Source organism: Macaca nemestrina, chromosome 7 (genome assembly GCF_043159975.1).
Source record: "Macaca nemestrina isolate mMacNem1 chromosome 7, mMacNem.hap1, whole genome shotgun sequence".
Taxonomy (NCBI): Eukaryota; Metazoa; Chordata; class Mammalia; order Primates; family Cercopithecidae; genus Macaca; species Macaca nemestrina.
This window is the reverse complement of record NC_092131.1, coordinates 167,618,373-167,637,740: the sequence shown is the minus strand read 5'-3', so window position 1 is coordinate 167,637,740 and position 19,368 is coordinate 167,618,373. Positions and strand designations below refer to the sequence as shown.

General features: G+C 50.4%; 1 protein-coding gene across 2 annotated transcripts; it reads right to left on the bottom strand.

Moving 5' to 3' along the window:
• Positions 1–8,013: 8,013 nt before the first annotated feature.
• On the bottom strand, positions 8,014–19,156 carry LOC139355481 (golgin subfamily A member 8B-like). 2 transcript variants are annotated; one of them, XM_071067136.1, is made up of 16 exons: positions 18,471–19,156; positions 16,660–16,779; positions 15,436–15,516; positions 14,544–14,582; positions 14,235–14,282; positions 14,062–14,146; positions 13,857–13,966; positions 12,743–12,829; positions 12,528–12,635; positions 12,248–12,335; positions 11,725–11,843; positions 11,188–11,382; positions 11,005–11,105; positions 10,825–10,922; positions 10,568–10,723; positions 8,014–10,483 (listed from the first exon to the last, which is right to left on the bottom strand). In XM_071067136.1, exons 1-16 carry the CDS (start codon positions 18,516–18,518, stop codon positions 10,290–10,292), a joined length of 1,677 nt encoding a protein of 558 aa, XP_070923237.1. In that variant the 5' UTR covers positions 18,519–19,156; the 3' UTR covers positions 8,014–10,289. The 2 variants fall into 2 exon arrangements, with proteins under 2 accessions (XP_070923237.1, XP_070923236.1); XM_071067135.1 differs by lacking the exon at positions 18,471–19,156 and adding an exon at positions 17,677–17,846.
• Between the last annotated feature and the right edge of the window lie 212 nt (positions 19,157–19,368).

The window sequence follows — 19,368 nt, the reverse complement described above, 5'->3', positions numbered from 1 at the left end:
TGCACGAGTCCAGAGCGTGCGCGCGCCCCCGGCTGCCCCCTCCTCCCTTGACCCAGCACCTTTCTGCCTGACCCATCTGGTCCCTTCCTCACACTGGCTGACAGGAGGCTCAGGGCGACACAACCACCAACTCTGTAAGTCTGTGTGTGTGTGTGTGTGTGTGTGTGTGTGTGTGTGTGTGTGTGTGTGTCTCCCAAGGGGGGGGTTGTGTGTGTGTCTCCCAATGGTGTGTGAGTGTGTGTTTGCGTGTGTCTGTCCATCTCCCAAGGGAACAGAGCACTGCTGAGTTCAGGCTGATTATTAGCTCGTGGACTGTTAGCAAAATACAGTCACAAGAAGGCTGTGTGCTGATTTGTCTTTTGCGGTGACATCATGTTGCTCATGTTTTATGTTTTTCAGAGTTCATTAGTTTCTATTTGTTCTCAGTTAATATCTAGCTCCAGAGATTGTGTAAGTAGAATACCCCCAAACTGAAAGTCACCTAGGGAAAATATAGGAAACATATGTCACCCATTTAAACTATAGTTGAAAACGTGTACACTTTAGTTTCCTGTAGCCAACACTGGATCATGGGTAAGGGCACAGGATCCCAGGGTTGGACTACCTGGGTTCAAGTTCCAACTTAGCCACTTGCTGGCTGTGAAATACTTGACAGCTTTAAGTATCAGTTTCTCTCTCTCTCTCTTTTTTTTTTTTTTAAACTTAATCCCAAATGTGATAGTAAGTCTCAGTTTCTTGATCTGAAAAACAAATTATTCAACGAGAGTCTGTGTGAAAACTTGAAAGTTTTTAAAGCCACTGCCTGGCTCAGGAAAGTCCTCAGCTTTAGCGGTTATTAGCTATGATTATTATTGTGTTGGCTACACGTGCATTAATGAGGCAGGAAAATGCTCAGGGACAACAACGAAGAATCCTAATGATCTCATTGGACCGGGAGGGAGGCATATGTGTCCATGCTCATGTTTCAGCTCAGAGCCGTTTGTCTAGAAGGCTCTTGAACTCAGAGGCCCAGGCACTATCAAGTGGACTTTGCTGTGGAGCCCGCACTTTTGTTCATCAATGAAATTGACATAATGTTTTTTTTTTTTTTTTTTTTTTTTTTTTTTGGCACCAACCATGTGCCTAGAGTTACCTGTGTGAAGAGGAGCATGCTTCAGTTGGCTGGAGTGAGCAATTCATCTTGTGGAGGAATGAGAAATGTTAGTGCTGAGACAAGAAACAGAAAACCCCAGGGTAAGGTAGGAGTCACTGAAAGTCAGGCAAAGGAACTGGCATCCAGTAACGAGTTAGGCTTTGTCGGCCTCTGGAGAGGAAAAAATTAAGCCAGGCCCGAGGGCACAGATCCTAAGGGAATGTGGCAGCTCTAGGCTGTCTATGGAAGAGAAGCAGAGGGTGGCACCTGGTTGAAAGAGGGGGCTGGGAGACATAGCTTGAGCCTGTGTTTACAGATGGAGTCTCCTGATTCCTGTGACTGGGGAAGGAGATGGTGCCAGGATCAGGGGACCTCAAATCAGAACTCTTGCCACCAACACCCCTTCTTTTCAGGGCATCTTTCACTGCAAACAACAGATAAACTAGTTGGAAAGCTCAGCAGATTCTCACGGTGGTGCCTGGCAGGCCAGGCCTAGCTGCCCTTTAACCTGTGACTGAGAATGATGCTACTGGCCTGTAAGCACACATAGGAAAATCTTTACATCCAGGGACACGCCATGCCCCACGGAGACAGTTGTGTATGGTTCTTTAGGTTTGGGGTGCTGTGCTGGCAATTGCCTTATAAATATGTAGGATTAAAATGGGATGCCCTGGAGCTTTGCTAACCTTTATCCTATCCCTCCCCCTGCGCCCCAGAATGAAGGGGCTGCTAGTTTTGTTTGCTTTATGAAAGATGGATCTGTCATTGTTTTTAGAACCTTTGGAGAAAGATTTCTTGGGAGGAAGCTATCCTGAACCCCCAGAGATTTTCTCATTTGCTGGGCACCAGGTTTAGAGTCCTAGGTCTTCATCCTGGCTCAGCCACCCTCCAGCTGTGTGACCTTTGAGAAGTTGCTTGTCTACACTGAGTCTCGTTGTCACCTATGAGTGGAGGCTGCTACTTTGCTACTGTTTGGAGCACCTACCCCCAGGCACTCTTACAGCGTGATGGTGAAGATAAAATGCAATAACAAGGCTGAAGGGGGAGGATCGCTTGAAGCCAGGAGTTTGAGACTAGCCTGGGCAACAAAGCCAGACCTCATTTCTGTGAAAATGTTTTTAAAAAAATTAGCTGGACTTGGTGGCTTACTCCTCTAGTCCCAGTTACTGGGGAGGCTGAGGTGAGATCACTTGAGGCCAGGAGTTCAAGACCAGACTAGACAACATAGCAAAACCCTGTCTCACCAGACACTAGAAAAATTAGCCGGGTGTGGTGGTGCACACTTGTACTCCCAGTTATCCATGAGGCTGAGGTGGGAGGATCTCTTAAGTTTAGGTGTTCAAGGTTACAGTGAACCATGATTGCACCACTGCACTCTAGCCTGGGCAAAAGAATGAGACCCTGTCTGTAAAGAAAAGAAAAAGTAAATAAGTAAAATTTCACAACAAACTGTGGGCCGCGTCCGGTGTCTCATGCCTGTAATTCCAGCACTTTGGGGGACTGAGATGGGCAGCTCACGAGGTCAGGAGTTCAAGACCAGCCTGATCAACATGGTGAAATGACGTCTCTACTAAAAATACAAAAATTAGCCAGGCATGGTAGTGCACGCCTGTAATCCCAGCTACTCGGGATGCTGAGGTAGGAGAATCGCTTGAATCTGGGAGGCAGAGTTTGCAGTGAGCTGAGATTGCGCCACTGCCCACCAGTCTGGGTGACAGAGCAAGACTCTGTCTCAAAAACTAAACCAAACTAAACTAAAATTTAAAAACATTTTTAAAAGTTGGGTTTTTGATGAGATAACATTGACAAACAACAGGAAACATGACAACTGGTACTGGAAAAACTCAGGCCGGGTGCGGTGGCTCAAGCCTGTAATCCCAGCACTTTGGGAAGCTGAGGTGGATGGATCACGAGGTCAGGAGATCGAGACAATCCTGGCTAACATGGTGAAACCCCGTCTCTACTAAAAATAACAAAAATTACTCTGGCATGGTGTCAGACACCTGTAGTCCCAGCTACTCAGGAGACTGAGGCAGGAGAATGGTGTGAACCCGGGAGGCGGAGCTGGCAGTGAGCTGAGATTGCACCACTGCACACCAGCCTGGAGAGCGAAACTCCATCTCAAAAAAAAAAAAAAAAGTCAAAAAAACAACAAAAAACCAAACCCTCAAAGGACCACTAGTGGCTATTATTAGCAAATATATGCAAAGAAATAGGAAAACCTACTAAAAATGGATAAATTTCCAGACACATCTAGACTACCAAGATTAAACCATGATGAAATCCAAAACCTGAACAGACCAATAACAAATAATGGCATCGAAGCTGTAATAAAAAGTTTCCCAGCAAAGAAAAGCCTGGGACCTGATGATTCACTGCGAATTCTAGCAAATATTTAAAGAAGAACTAATACCAACCTTACCCAAATGATTCCAAAACGAGAGAAGGAGGGACTACTTCCAAACTCTTTCTATAAGGCTAGTATCGCCCTGATACCAAAACCAAAGATACATCCAAAAAGAAAACTACAGGCCAATATCACTGATGAATGTTGGCGCAACAATCCTCAACAAAATATTAGGTAACTGAATTCCACAAGCATTAAAGTTGGGGTGCAGTGTCCCAGGTTCACTCAACCCTTCCTGTTTTCCTCTCTGTGTGTGTCTACTTTGCTGTGTTTCCTGGTTGCATCAGCGGTGGCAAAGTTGGTGCGTGGGCCTCCCAGGACAAGGGGAAAGTGAATGTGCCCTTTTCTCGCCTCCTGCCAGGCGTCTGCAGCCTGGCACAAGCTTTGTCCAGGTCTCCAAGCCAGGGACCCGGATATGTTCTTTTCCAATTTCTGGATTGGTAACTTGAGGCAAATTCTGGGCACTAGAGTCAAAACTAAGACGAGACTGAAGCAGGTGAATCTGGGGTCCTGAGAGGCAGAGGCCTGAAACCGTCTAGAGCCATGTGGGGAGCTGGGTGCGTGTTCAGGCCAGTTGCTTCTCTCTGTGCCTCAGTGTTCTAGGTACCCTTGGAGGGGCTGAGATCCTAGGAATTCCTGGAGCCTGGCTGCATGGCCTGGCCACCTTGATGCCCTTGTGTTCTCCATGATAGGGCAGCAAAGCCGAGGAGAATGGCTCCGACAGCTTCATGCACTCCATGGACTCACAGCTGGAGCGGCAAATGGAAACCACCCAGAACCTGGAGAACTCCTATATGGCCATTGTCAACAACACCATGTGGGACCTCATGGTTGGTGTCACGCCCAAGACCATCATGCACGTCATGATCAACAACATGCATGCACCGCCTCATGGGGACAGGGGGCTCCTGTGGCACTGGGGATGGAGATAGCCATGTTGGCCTGGGGGAGATGCTAACCAGCCCTATGGGACCAGGTCCAGGGTGCCAGGCACGGTCCAGACCAGAGCTATCTCATGGAAATATAACATGGGACTGAGGACGGTGACCCATGCCTGTAATCCCAGCACTTTGGGCGGCCAAGGTGGGAGGATAGCTTGAGCCCAGGAGTTCAAGACCAGCCTGGGCAACATAGTGAGACCTGGTCTCTACACAAAAATTTTAAAAATAGCTGGGCTTGGTGGTGGCATGTGCCTATAGTACTAGCTACTCGACAGACTGACATTGGAGGATCACTTTGAGCCCAAGAGGCTGAGGCTGCGGTGAGCGGTGATCTCGCCCACTGTACTCCAGCCTAGCGACCGAGTGAGATCCTATCTCCAAAAAAAATTTATTTAAAAAACTGAGTAGACAGGTGTGCTGGTGGCATGATAGGTCCTGGGTCCCCTCCCAGACCTGTGACCTTGGACAGGTGACTTTTCCTCTGGACCTCAGTGTCCCTATCTGAGTGAGAAAAGGGCAGTGGGGAGGCAGATCTTTGAGTCTAAGCGGTATAGAAGCTGTGTAGAAGCCATACTCAGGGCTCCAAGTCCAGCACAGTCCTAGAAGGGCCCGGCAGGAGGCCAGGGCAGCGCAGGCATCAGGTCCCAACCTCCTTCCCTCTGTGCCCACTCTCAGACCAAGGAGTTCATCTTCTCAGAGCTGCTGTCCACCCTGGCGCCCTGAAATTGAACCTGCAGGACAACCAGGAGTCCTATCCCTGTACTCTTGTGGGGACCAGAACACGCTGATGGAGGAGTCAGCAGAGCAGGCGCAGCGGTGCACCGAGATGCTGTGCATGCACCACATGCTGAAGGAGGCGCTCAGCGTCATCGGCGACATCAACACGGGCACCGTCAGCACGCCCACGTGGTCTGTGGACAACTCCTGGCTGCAGGTGCCGAGAGTCCTTGCCAGACGCAGGTACGAGGGCTGGCTCCTAAGGCCCCAAAGTCCCCCAGCCCCCATGGCTGAGCCTGGGGCTCTTGGAACAGGCTCTGTGCCCAAGCTGACAGACGTGGGTGCTCTCTGGAACCATCAGAGAGCTCATGGTTTATGGTGTAAGGGCTTAGAGCTTGGAGGGGGTTGTGTGTGGGGCTGCACTCTGAGGCGGCCAGAGGCCTAGGAATGTCATCCTGGGCACGCCGTACCTGTTGTGCAGTCTGAGTCATGCTGCCAGGGCAGAGTATCCGGCTCCCAGCCTGGGAGTGCTGAGAGCCAAAGCCACTGCAGAGGAGGGGTGAGAGTCAGTGTCCCACCACCCCTATCTGTCGGCAATCCAGTGGTGATCTAGGATAAAACCTCGAGAGTCCCATACACAGGGTCAACCCACAACACACCTCACAGGCCAGGCGGGGACACACAGCCCCCTTCTCTCCCTCCCAGGTCCCATCATAGCTGCCAGCGTGTGACGGAAGGCAGGGTCCCTGGTCCCCGCTGAAGCACTATCGCCGGTCAGCAGGCTCATGCACCATGGCCTGTTGCTCCTAGAGGTCGCCTCTGCTATTCAGCCAAGGGGTCCACAGTGCCTGGTTGAGCTGCTATTGAACCAAGGGGACTCCCAGCTGAGCTCTGCCCGGGAAGCCCACCCACCTCCCCTGCCATGGACTCTCCCTCTTCTGCTTTTCCCAGCAGGAAGGGCCCAGCCTCACTTACGCGACCTGCAACCCCCAACAAGCTGAGGCTCCCCTATTAGACTTATAAGTCTGTAGCCAGTGGCATCCGGCTGCCTGCCCTCCCTGCCTCCCCCAGGGTCCCTTCAGAGGATCCTGGGCCTTCTGACTGCCCAGAGGGTTCTCCGGCGATCACTTCAGCCATCCATCCCTTTTAGCTTCATCATTCCTGGTTCAAGCAGTGTTCCTTCTCTATCAGGCCTGGTGGCTGTTGCGTTGGGCTCCCCAAGGCGAGAGGTGGTCCCAGATCAGTGGGTTGGAAGACAGTGTGACCAGAGAAGAGGGAAGCCCGAGGAGGCTGAGCACTGGTCTGACCGGTGGGTGCATTTCCTGGGTGCCGTGGACGAGGCCAGCGTGAGTGGGGTGGGGAGGGCCGCCACAGCCCCCAGGCTGTGGTTCCAGGAACCTTGACACGCCCACACCTGTGCCCGGCCCTCCCACAGCTGCTGTGGCACATCTGTGCTCTGCAGTTGCCTCATCAGCTCTCTGCTCACTTTTCTCCCTCCTGTTTTCTCTCTGCTTTCTTTCCAACTGCCAGCCGATAGGGTCCGGCAAGTCCATTCCATCCTGAGAGTCCCAGGCCCTCCTTCGACCTCTAAATATATCCCCCCATATTCTCAGAGACCTCCCTTTCCAAGCCTGCCTGGGTGGCTGTTCTGTGATTTGACAGTGGCTCCCCTGGCCCCAAAGCCAGCCCCCTTCATCTGTGACTTGGTCTGTTGTAGTGGTGAGCTGACACTTCCATGTGTGTCTGTTGCTGAAAACGTGTGCCCCCCTCTGTGGTATGTCCCTGCCCTGTTCTATAAATATCTATAAGTACACACACACACACACACACACACGCACACCGCTACATGTGGCTGGCCGCCTGGCCTCTAGCACTGGGAATCAGTCACTATGCTGTCTTTTTGGAATCTTGTGCGACAATGAGAGAAAGTTGTCCCCCGACATTGCCCCTCCAAAGTGAAGCACCTCCAGTGAGCCTCCCTGTCCTGCCTGGCCTATGGAGAGCCAGCCCCCGCCATCCCTCCCACCCCCTACCAAGCATGGGAGTGCTGTGCAGGCAGCTGTGTGGCCTGACAGTCTCTACCAGTCCTGCTGTCCCTCACACCCATTTCTGGATGGCGGGGAAATGTGTCCTCTGCTGGCTGTGTTCTCTGTGGAGCTCAGGGGAGGGGAAAGGCCAAGCCATTTCTAGGGTGCTGTTGGGAGCAGTGAAAAGGCCATACCCTTTCCAAGGTTCACTTTTCCTGGAAAGTCCCTGGAGCTTCCCTGGCTCTTATCCTGTGAAGCCGGCTCTGGCCACCAGGGGGCAGGGCCATGAACGCAGCCTGGAGGGAGCCTGCGGGGCAGCCGGCACTCTGGAGGGACAGACAGAAGAGGCCACCAGGTGCAGACAGGAGAGGGAGGCACGGGGACGGAATGGAAGACGCCTGGGCTGGGTGGAAGTCAGTGCCCTTGGTGCTGATACCTGTCTTCCCGGCCACCGCTAGATCAGGCTTCTGAGCCTGTTGGCTGTCAGGGTGGGACCGCGCCCAGTAGGCGCCATGGCAGTCCCTGTGGAATCCCCCAGGTGCCACCAGGCAGCATACAGGTAACAAGCCTGGAAGGTCCCCAACAGCCTAGCTGGACATGCTCAAGACACTCTGGGGCTCCTCGTTTGGTGGCAGAAACTCTAGGAGCCATTGAGGGAAACGGGAACACACCAGGCCGAGGAGTATGGTTAAATCTGTTTATTCCAAAATAAAAAGCAAAATAAACAGGAGTTGCATCACCAGGGAGCCACGACCCCATCCCCGCCTCCTTCCTCTGTCCTATGCTAGCAATAAATAAGTTTCCCAGCCACAAATAATTATTAGAACCTCCTCCCCATGTGCCAGCTCCAACCACCGCTAGGTCCGATACAGCGGCGGCCCTACCCTCTGGAATATACAAAACGTTACACAGACAAAATGTGTACACTGGAGAAGGGGGCCCACGCCAGCAGCCCGTGTCCTTGCCTGGTCCACAGTTAGCCCCACTGTCCTGCCTCACTTACCTCTCTGAATAAGAAGGCGGGAGCCCCCCTGAGAGAAAAGTTGCTATGCTGAGAGTAAGGAGGCCGTCAGAGTCATGCTTTAACATTTTTACTTTTTAAGGTCTTGTCTTGCCACCCTAATTGTAAAGGGGTGACTGGGGAGGGGTGGTAGGGTCATGGTGGCGGTGGAGACTCCAGCCCCACTTCTCCAGGCTTTGCTGACACGGAACTGCTTTGAATTTTTATTTTTATCCCATGACTTGTTTTTTAAATCCCATAACTTCTTTTTCATAATGTTTGGTAACTTTGCATAAAACTTTTTTCTACATTTTTGCCACAATTTTTCACTTTTTTATCCCATAACTTTTTTCACTCCATAACTTTTAAAATCCCATAACTCTGTAAATCTGTGTTCTTTTTATAAACACTTGCATAGTTATATTACAATTTTGTAAAAATGAAACAGATTATCTCATGCCAAGCATGCCCGGCATTTGCACAGTATCAATACCTTTAACACTATAGTTTTCAAGACTCGCAAAATAAAATTTTAAGGCAAAAACAGCGCTTTGCAACAACTTAATCATTTATTACATTAGAGTAGCATCACACCAGCAGTCAATAATGTCACGTTAGGGGAAAAGTCTTTCAGTATTTCCAGTATAAATTCTGTTTACAAGAATTCATAAATTGGTAAAATTCATTCTAAGAAAACTTGGCAAATAAAGCTTTGGGCTGGAATAGGCATTTCTTTCTCTACTTTTCCTTCCCACCGTTTCGTTCTTTTAAACTACAGTGTTCATATTTTAAAATGTTTTAACTTATTTCAGAACACTAAGATAGCAGTTACATTTTTTAATAGTTATATTATTTGAAAATGACTCTTTAAGATAAAGTTTTAGAGAAACTATATTATGCATAGGGCTGATTTACATTTTCAAATTTTCTAAAAATCAGCTTAGAAAAGTTTCAGAGCTGAGTTTTTTCCGTTTCTGGAAAACCTATCAGGTTTAATCCAATACTTTCACATTTATTCAGCTGAACTCACATTTTAGCATTCTATGTTTCTGATGAACTCTAACCTTCCAATGTTGCCTTCTAAGCAAATTGAAAGCTGCCTTACAATGAATGAGGAAGAGCACAAATACTTGGCTGAATGAGGTATAGCAAAAGACTGCATGCACTTTGAAGACTTACGTTATTGTCATACCATTTCCATTCTTTTTACCTTTTTCTTAAATATATGACAAATACCTACACAAAGAATGGAATTTCAGTTAATACAGTAAATTTATTTTCCAGATGGACATTCAGCTGAAATATGCCAGCATGTGATTTAACCCATCGGCACCTGATCAACACATTATGTTCAGATTGGTCACAGATGCTAAACACTATCTGAAGGTCATGCCCAGTCACTGATATTTATCAGGGTGAAAGGGAAGTTATTTGAACGATAACAGTACCTTTGAAAGAATTTATTACTCCCACAACCAGTACACAGAAAATGGGGGAAAGGCTGTTTCCAGTTCTCCGCCTTTAAACAACTCTAACGTCAGTACTCACGGTGGCATCTATTACAAAGTAATCAACAGTGCACACTTGAGGGCAAACCGCATATTGAGCTAATGAAGGGCTCACTGTGATTAAGATTAGATCCAACATAATAGCAGAATATAAGCAAATTTTATCTGAATTCTGTAACGAACATACATGCTGCAATAACATTAAAAAAGCATGGCAGCCTATTCCAAACCAGCGAGAACAGTTTTGTGCAAACAGTGGGTCTTTGGGTGTTTGAACTCCCACCACGTAAGGGCGAACTCGATATGCATGCTAATGACCTACAATTATGAAATTAAAAACGAAAAATGCTAAAGGATGCCAGAGTGAACCTCAGTGAAGGCCACAGAGATCCACTATCTTTTAACTTTTTACAAATAAACTTAAAGTATAAATTAGAAACACAAATAAACATGAATAGCTCTAACATTCGAATGAAGTAAATGAATTGTGTAGGAGATCAACCCTATAAGTTTCTTTTTAAAAAGTTTCTTGACCAGCTCTTTGATGACGGTGATGTTTATCTCCTTCTTCTCCGCAGCCAAGCCCAGCAAAAGAACGGCACGCAGCGGTTGCTGCCCAAGCCTGGGTGCTCCTGGTGCTGCTGGTGCTCCTGCGCGATGGGCTGAGCAGTAGGGTTGTCGTGGGGAGACCCCTCCGTGGCCTCTCCTTGCCCAGTCTCGGCGCTGACGCTGAGGCTCAGCTCACAAAGATCTTTGGAGAGAGGGAGGCGGGGATCTGAGCACAGTGCAAACCCCCTGCTCCTGCCTGCCCGCCCTGCATGAGGGCTCTACTCACCACCATGCTTGTGGGCAGCCCCAAGCTCCTGGGGGGGTGGGGCTCCTGGACCGGGCTCATTATCAGGGCTCTGGGCAGCGGCCAGGAATTTTCTGTGCCCTTTGTTGTGGTCAGCACCAGCCCCAACAGCAACTCCTGCAGCTCCAGCAGCTCCACCTGGAGGGAGGGGTGCTCAGGTGTCAGGCTGCGGCCTGCCCCCACCTTCACGCCACTCCCACCCCCGACCCCTACCCCCGCAAGGAGGTTGCACACCCTACCTTCATCTCCTTGTCTTGGGCCAGCCTGATGATGTCCTCCTCCCGGTGTGGCCTCTGTGGCACGGCCCTCTGGCTCCGTTATAAGTTGTTTAATTTTCCTGCGGGAGGATGAGGCTCAGACCCTGGGGCCGCTCCGACGGCCCTGCAGCTCCCCCTGCCTTGCTCTGGCCTCCCACTCACTGATGGCATCTCTCCCTCCAGTACTGCGTGAATCGATGTTCTAGTTTCTCCACACGCTCCCTCAGGTCCGCCTTCTCCTCCAGGAGGTCCATAAGGCCGCTCTGGAGCCAAAATAATGGGGTCACCTCTCAGCAGCGACCTGCCTACCCCTGCCCTTCTTGGCCTATTCCAGGACTCACTCACCTCCAGCTTCTCCATGACTTCCTGCAGGGCCTGGGGGGTCTCACCACTCACAGACTCGCCCCCAGTCCCTGGGGCTGGGACCGCTGCCTCTGGCTCCTTCTGGGTCGAGGTTCCTGTCTCATTCACCTGGCCCAGCTTCTCCTGCAGCTCTTCGACTTCCTGCTCCAAGTGCAGTGCGCTCTTGTTCTCATTGTTCTGGACAGAGAGAAGCAATCAGCAGCCACCCACTGCAGTTGAAGACCCTAGAACTCGGTGTCTGCCCCCCATGGCACCGGGAACGGTGGAGGCAGGTTAGAAAAATCATCTCTTCTCTCCCACAGCCACCAGAGCAGGGCTCTGGCTCACAGGTGCCTTTAGAAGTAACATTTCATGAGAGGGCTACACTGCCCCCTTTTACAGGTGGGGAAACAAAGGCCTGGAGGGCTAGGGAGGAGGGCAGGCTCCGCAGGTGGGGCAACGAACCACCTCCTCGACGCCGCTCTGTGGCTCGGCCAGCTGCTGAAGCTTCTCCTTTTGTGGCTGGTTCAGGAGACTTACGTGTTGATGGTTTTCCACGTGGGCCTGGAGCTCTGCTGACACCCTCTCTAGTTCCTTCCTCAGGTGCTGCAGCTCCTCCTCAGGGGGCACTGCTGGGGGCTCCGGGGGCTGGGGTTCAGCTGAGAAAGGAAGCAGACAATAAGGGCCTCTAGATTCTCAAAAAACAAACAAACAAAAAACCACCACCACCACCAACAAAAAACACCCTCCTCTTGGTGCACAGCTCCTCTCAGGCTCCCCAAACTTGGCCTCACTGCTAATGATTCCTCGCACCCGGATGGTAGCCAATCTTCCAAACCACTTTCAGATGGAGAGCACTGTGGGTGGCTGACAACGGGCCCTCTTTGCTGATGGGGACACTCAGGCTCATGGAGATAACAAGACTTGCTGTTTCCCGGCACAGACCTCTTTCCCTCTGCCTCAAAGCCCTTCCATCCACCCACCTCCCTGGGGCATTCTAAGCCACCCCCAGAGCCCCCTCTGATGCCAGGCCTGCTCCCAGGTCACACCAGCCCCATCTTACCCATCTGGTGTTTGAGTTGGGATAAGCTCCTCTCCAGCTCCTCCACCCGATGCATGTCATGCAGCTTCTCCTTCTTTAAGGTGCAAAGCTGCCCAAAGCACAGGGGAAAAGGCCCTGGAGAGAGGGGCTGGTGGCTCCACAGGCTACCATCTGCCTCTCTGCCCCCACCTCCACAAAGCCCAGACCCATGACCACCTCTGACTGTATATTCCCATGTTACAGATGCCCAGAAAGATCCAGTGACCTATCTAAGATGGGGGGCTGAAGGGTCAGATCTCACCTCCTGGGACATTTTCCTCATCGTCTCCTGCCACTGGGCCCTCTCTGCTTTTATATGTTCAGCATATTCATCTCTCTGTAGCTGTACTAGCTTCAGCGATTCCTTCACCTGCAAGAATGGGAACAGAAGTTACGAAGGGCTGTCACTGGTCCTCACCTGCTCCTGGCCACCTGGGGTCACCTTCCTTCCACATCCCTCCCTCTGCAAAACCTCACCTGTGTCACGTGCGCTTTCAGCAGTGCCCGCTCCTGTAAGGACCGCTCTAACTGCGTCTTGAGAAGTGTTTCACTGCGGCTGGAGGACTGGATGGTGAAGAGTGAGAAGTTTCTATCTGGGGAACCTGGGCCATTCCATACAGTGCCCCTTAAACAGGCTAGGGCTAGGCTCAATATACAACACGGTCAGTACAGATCAAGGCATTTACCCGTGGTCTGGTTTTTAAAAGAACTCAGTAAAGTTGGAAGGGACAGGGAAAGAGATCGAATTTACAGCTGCCTAACAGAGGCCCAGAGAGATCAGTTAATATTGCTCTTGTTATTACTGTTATGACCAGCACTGTTTGAACCTTTATGGAGTGCTTCACCAGGTACCATGCTAGCAATCCCATTTAATCCTCACAACCACCATAGGAGACAGTTACTATGATTCCCTCTATTGTGTACATGAAAACACATGGAGTATTTGAGGTTAAGTGCTTGCCTAAGATCACTTAGGCAGAGCTGGGATTTGAATAGCTAGATCTATCTGATTCTCTAAGCCCATTTTTCTTGCTGGGGGACACAGATAGGAAGGGGAAACTGAATCTCTTGTTCACTGTTTGAAAGGATGATACATTCGCAAAGTCCAAAATTCAGAAGGTACAGAAGGGAAGTATCTCCCAGCCACTCTCTTGCTCTCTCCTGAGTTTTTTATGAACCTTGCAGTCTTATTTTATGTACATTTTCATAGTATGTACACACACACACACACACACACACGTTTCCTCTCTACAGAAATGGTAACATACTAAAGGTACTCTTCTGTACCTTCACAGTACAAGTACCCAATACCCCACCTAGGACTTGGCCAAGACCCCAGCCAGGTAAGGGCAGGGCAGGCACTTGGCCTCCAAGCTCTGTGTCCAGTGCTCGCTCCCCACCGCACTCCCCAACTCACCCACAGCAGCTGACTCAGCCCCAGGCTGCCTCTAACAACCAGACACAAAAGCAGCGAGACATGGCCATGCCGCTTTCTGGGCAGGACACTCCATCCTGCAGAAGGGACCTTTAGGCTCACTCCTCCATCTGTGAAGCCGGGCTCCCAGGAGATGGGGCAGGTGGTCAGACTCACCTTGTCCGCCGCCTTCTTCTGTGTGGCGGTGACAGCAGACAGAGCCCGCTCTAACTCTTCCGTACGCTGCGATGAACGTTGCAGGCGGGCAGCCAGATCCTTCGACTCTTCTGTAATGAGAGAGTTGAGATGGGGCCCAAAGGACTCCCACTAAAGACCTATCCAAGTGCCAGGTTGAAGGATGATAGGGTGCCCAGATTCCCACCTTCAAAGTATATGAGAGAGCGTTTCGTGCGATACACGTCAATAATTAGTTTCTTTTTCTGTACGTTCAATCTCTGGATTTGAACCTTTAGGAGAAAAGCCAGGAAAGTGCTGAAAGAGAAGGAAAGAAACATTCCCCGGAGGACAGGAGAAAACTTCACACCCTCCACTCACCTCTAGCTCCCTTTCGGCTTTCTGTTTCTCGTTGTTTGCCTTCTTTTCCTATAGGAAGAGGAAGACAGAGCTCTTACCAGGGGGAGGCAGAGGTGGCACAGCAAGAGACATGCCCCCAGAATGCCACCAATGCCCCAGGACAGGCCCACCCATGAGACCAGGTTATCAGGGACCCTGTGGGGATGGGGTGGAATCTGAGGGGTGAGCCTTCTTCCCCAGGCTGGGAGTGGGCGAGACGAGACTGGGGCATCTACATCTGAGTGCCCCTCAAACCCAGCCATCATGTCGTGAGCAAAGAAATCGCGTTACTTCTTCCAGCTGATGTTCCACTTGTTTCTTCTGTTGTTCCTGTGGGGAGAGTCAAATTAAGGTGATGGAGGGTGGCCCCCTCAACTCTATTCCCCAGGCCAGGAAGCGGTAGGCAGGGGCCAGGAATGGATTTTAAAGGCAAAGTTCTCAGACCCAACGGGAACACAAACTGGTCAACTCTCCTCAAGGTCCCAAGGACAGAGGATTTGGGTCTTTGTTGGTTTTCACCCACAGCCACAGAACTCAAAGTCTGAATCTGAAATCTCTTGAGAGGACAGGAACATAAACCTCTAGAGATGGAGTTGGAGAAAGGCCCCCCTCCTGCCCGCTTGTGATTTAGAAAAGTGCGTTCATTCAATACACATTAACTGAGCACGTATGGGCCAGGTACGGCTCTTCACAGTATATATAGGACGGAAAAGGACACACAGGAGCTCTTGGCCCTGAGGTTTCCGTTCTAGGGGGCTTTTAAATCTCGGACTCTCAGAGCTAACAGACACCTTTGATACTCACTACCTCCTCTGGAAACACGAGCCCAGAAAGGAGAGGCAGCTTGTCCAGAATCAAAGAGCAAATCAGGGACTGAGTCACGGCAGAAATACGGGGCCCCTGACAACCAGTCAGGCTCGCACTTCCCCAAGAGGCAACAACCCCAGGGCGTGTGTAGCAAGGACTCCAGGAGGGGTGTGTGAAGAGGAGACAGTCGGCAAAGAGGGCAGCAAAAGAACAGCCATGGTGCGTGCTCTGGGGTCCCTCCAGGTGAGGCTTAGGCACCCCAGCTCCCCATCTGTCCTTTGCCCCACGGCCCCCAGCCCCTTTCTTCAGAGCCCCAAGAGGAAACTGGAGCCCAGGATTGGCAGCCTGGAATCAGGGGATCCCACTGGACTCTTACCAAAGATTTGATGGTGTTATTCAGTCGACTGATTTTGACGGACCTCGAGTCAAGGACTACCGCTTGTTCTTGGCACGGGCTCTGAGGTGCATGCAGAGGGGAGGAGGTGGAGCAGGAGTTGGGGGAGAGGTAGAGAGAACAATCATTAGGGCTGGGGTGTGTGTGGGCTGTCTCAGCTGGCAGAGGGGCACCGAGTCCCTGCTGTGGGAGGAGGTTGGAGGGCTGGCCTGCCTGGTCACTGCACCTCCACCCAGAGCCTCCCACCTCCAGATCCTTCAGGGTAGCACATGATGTAGGGCCCGCCCCGTGGATACCTGTTGCTGACTACAAGAGAGTACACATGGACATATTGTGTTCCCCTCAGTGTCTAAGCCCTCTGACTTCCTTTCATTCACATCAACTGGCAACATTTTCTTTTCTGCCTCTCTTGGACCCTTTGTCCCGTAACTCCTTTGTGCCAACTTCTCTCATGGCTCTTACTTCCCCACCATCCCACCCTGGGGCCTGACATCAGTGACTCCTGATGGCAAGTGGCTGTTCTCATTGTCCTGGCTTCCCCTTGAGACTGGGGATGAGGAAAATCAAAGAGCAATGACCATATCGTGGGTGCCCTGAGTGTTTACAGCAGGCCATGTACTAGGGATTAACATAAAAACAACAATAAGACATCTCATTTAAACCTCACAAATGGAAGTCAAACAATAGAACCTCTATTATACAGATGTGTAAAAAGAGGCCCGAAAATCTCAAGCAACTTGCCCTAAATCATATCCCTAGCAGATGGAAAGGCAGGATTCAAACCCAGAATTCGTTTTTTTTTTTTTGCTTTTTGTGAGACAGAGTCTCGCTCTGTCTCCCAGGCTGGAGTGCCGTGGCGAGATCTTGGCTCACTGCAAGCTCCGTGTCCTGGTTCATGCCATTCTCCTGCCTCAGCCTCCCGAGCAGCTGGGAATACAGGCACCTACCACCATGCTGGCTAATTTTTTTGGTATTTTTCAGTGAAGACGGGGTTTCACCATGTTAGGCAGAATGGTCTCAATTTCCTGACCTTGTGATCTGCCCGGTTTGGTCTCCCAAAGTGCTGGGATTACAAACATGAGTCACTGTGCCTGGCTAAACCCAGAATTCTTAACCAGTACCCAACGGTCCATCCACAATCTTAACAATTACCCTCTACTGCCCCTTTGGTCCCCTGTCCCCAGGAGCCTGGCCACCAAGACTCACATCCCGAGCTGAGTGGCAACCAGCAGAAGTGGATGTCTCAGGGCTACTGCCATTTGTTTTCCTGTTCCTCTTTGCTTCTGCTGGAACAGCAGGGCTGTTTCTGTGCCAATATTCTTTTAACTGTGGGAAAGAAGAGCAGTAATCCTCATGAGACCTATCGGCCCCTACAGCCACATCCTCCCTTAGAGTTTTTACAAAATACTCTTATACACCATCTGATTTAATGACACTAACAGCTGTATAAGAGGTGTTGTCACAATCTTTTAGGGACTGAGAGGGATTGATATCATAGCTAGAAAAAAAAAAAGAAAAAGAAAAAGACGATACTGGAACTTTGAAACTCAGTCTTCTGACTCCAAGCTCTGCGGTCTTGCCAAGAATAGCAGCTGCCAGGGACCAAAACCAGAGGCAGAGGTAGAAAAGTAAACATTAAGTAGGCAGGAACCGTATGCCCTGCGGTTTAGAGTCATACATCCTCACACGTCTGTTAGTGTGAAGAAGTGCACCAGTACCTCTCAAACTTCTATATCAATGTATCCTCACAGCAGAAGGCAGCCATTCTGTTAAACCCGGAATTTATCAGAAAGAGGACTACCCAGCCTCATTTCAGAGAGAAGTCTGGTATTCTCTCAGAAGCCTATGTGACTGTCATCCCTAAGTATATTCATGTTTTTTCTCTTAATCTCAAGAGAATCAAGGGAAACTGATGCTTCAGAAAGATGTCTCACATTTATCCTGTGGCATTCAAAGTAACCCAGGTCGAGATAATATGAGGAAGAGTCAAGCTGTCAAGTTCAGTTTCCCAAGATCTATTCCACAGAAGAGGAGCAAATCTCACTTCAGAGACGACTGACTGAAGGGCAGTCTGGTCCCAGAACCATGGAGAATTAGAATATGAGGTGGAGAACTCAGAAAAAAACGTTAAAATCTCTCTGGAAAGTAGAAGCCTGGGAGAAAACCAAACCAAAACCATTCTCCCATTGCCACTTGGAGGTACGGTCAACGTTTTGCGCTCACAGGGGAAGTGTAGGCTTTCCCCCCGTCAATGTCGATGTTAAGGGAGTGAGGCAGCCTGGAACCTCTTGCTCCTAGGTCCCACAGTCTCCATTCCCCTTCCAGCTGGAAATTTGCACTGTGAGCAGAGGAACAAGAAATGTGGTGGGGACACTTAGGGGACTGGGTCATAAGATCAAAGGCCGGTCTTCCAGTAATGACAGTTCCCAGGCAGACTGTGACATCACTACATTCCACTCCTCCTGATTGGGGGGAGGGACCACATCAGCGCAATGTCCGAGTTACCACTCCACGATGGGGGAGGGAAACACAGGGTTGAGACCCAGGACCTTGGAGACGCTAGCGCAAAGAGCCCAGGGAGGTTGACCTTGAGGCAGCAGGAGAGGAGGGCAGAGTCTGCAGCAGGGAACTCCAGGAGTCACCAGCCCAAAGTCACCCAGGGATGACTGGCGAGGGTGGGGCCTGTGGCTGGGGAACCCAGGTTCTTGGAGACAAGAGCGCAAAGAGCCCAGGGAGGTCGAGCTTTGGTCGCAGGAGGTGAGAGCCTAGTAATGGAGAGGGGAGGCTTAGGAGTCACCCGCCCAAAGTCACCCTGGAGTGATGGGCAAGGGCAGGGACTGGGCTGATGCTGAAGGGGCAGGGCTGACTGACAAGACTTTTGCGGGGGGAGTCCAGAGGCACCTGCATTGGAGGGCCCTGTCCAGTGTACCTCAGCAGTGATATGGGCTCTGGCAGCAGTCTTGTCGTCGGAGGGGATCTGTAGCTGGGTTGGGGGCCATGACCTGGTGCGTTTTTACCTTTTTCTTGGCTGCGGCCAATCTGCTCTGCGGAGTTTCTTCTGCCATCGTGGGGCGGGAAAGGGAGGTGGGGTTGGGGCCACAACAGCGAAATCCCAGCGAGCACTGATCAAGACCTCCAGTCACCTACCAGGCAGCTGTGTGACTGAGCCACAGGAGTGGTAACCAGGGCACCAGTAGAATGTAGAATAGGGGCGTGGCCTTAATGCTCCAAGCCTATTGGTCAAGGAGAACCATGAAAGGGAAAGGGGCGTGGCCAGGCAGCAGTGTGTCCAGAAGGACCCCTGGCTCATAAGGAAAGTTACTCATGCACCTGCTGTTCCCACCCACTCTGAAAGAGGGGAGGGGCTGCCCACTCTGGGAGAGGGAAGGGGCCAACTTTTGCTTTAAAAGCTTTAAAACTTTAAAAAATATATGTGTGCATACTTTATATATAGATGTGTGTCTGTGTGTGTGTATCTATGTGTTTATCTAGAGCTGTCTTCATTACCCAGTTTCTATGCAAGGTCTATGGTTTTGGCCTATATTTTTATCTTCAAATACAGTACAAAATTATCAGTATTACCTGAACTGAGATACAGATCTTATAAAAATGGAAAATCCATAGCATGCTTGATGATTAATGAAGCAGACTATATTATTCAACATTCCAATAAGATAATCACAATGATTTCTCTTTTTTGGAAAAACGTTTCTCTTATTCTCCTACGTTATTGTTAAGACTTTTTTTTTTCCCTCAAACAAGAAGCATGTTTAGTATCTGGAAAAACACAGAGGTTTTGAGCCAGGTGTAGAGGCTCAAGCCTGTAATCCCAGCACCTTGGGAACCTGAGACGGGTGGATCCTCTGAGGTCAGGAGTTCGAGACCAGCCTGGCCAACATGGTGAAACCCCATCTC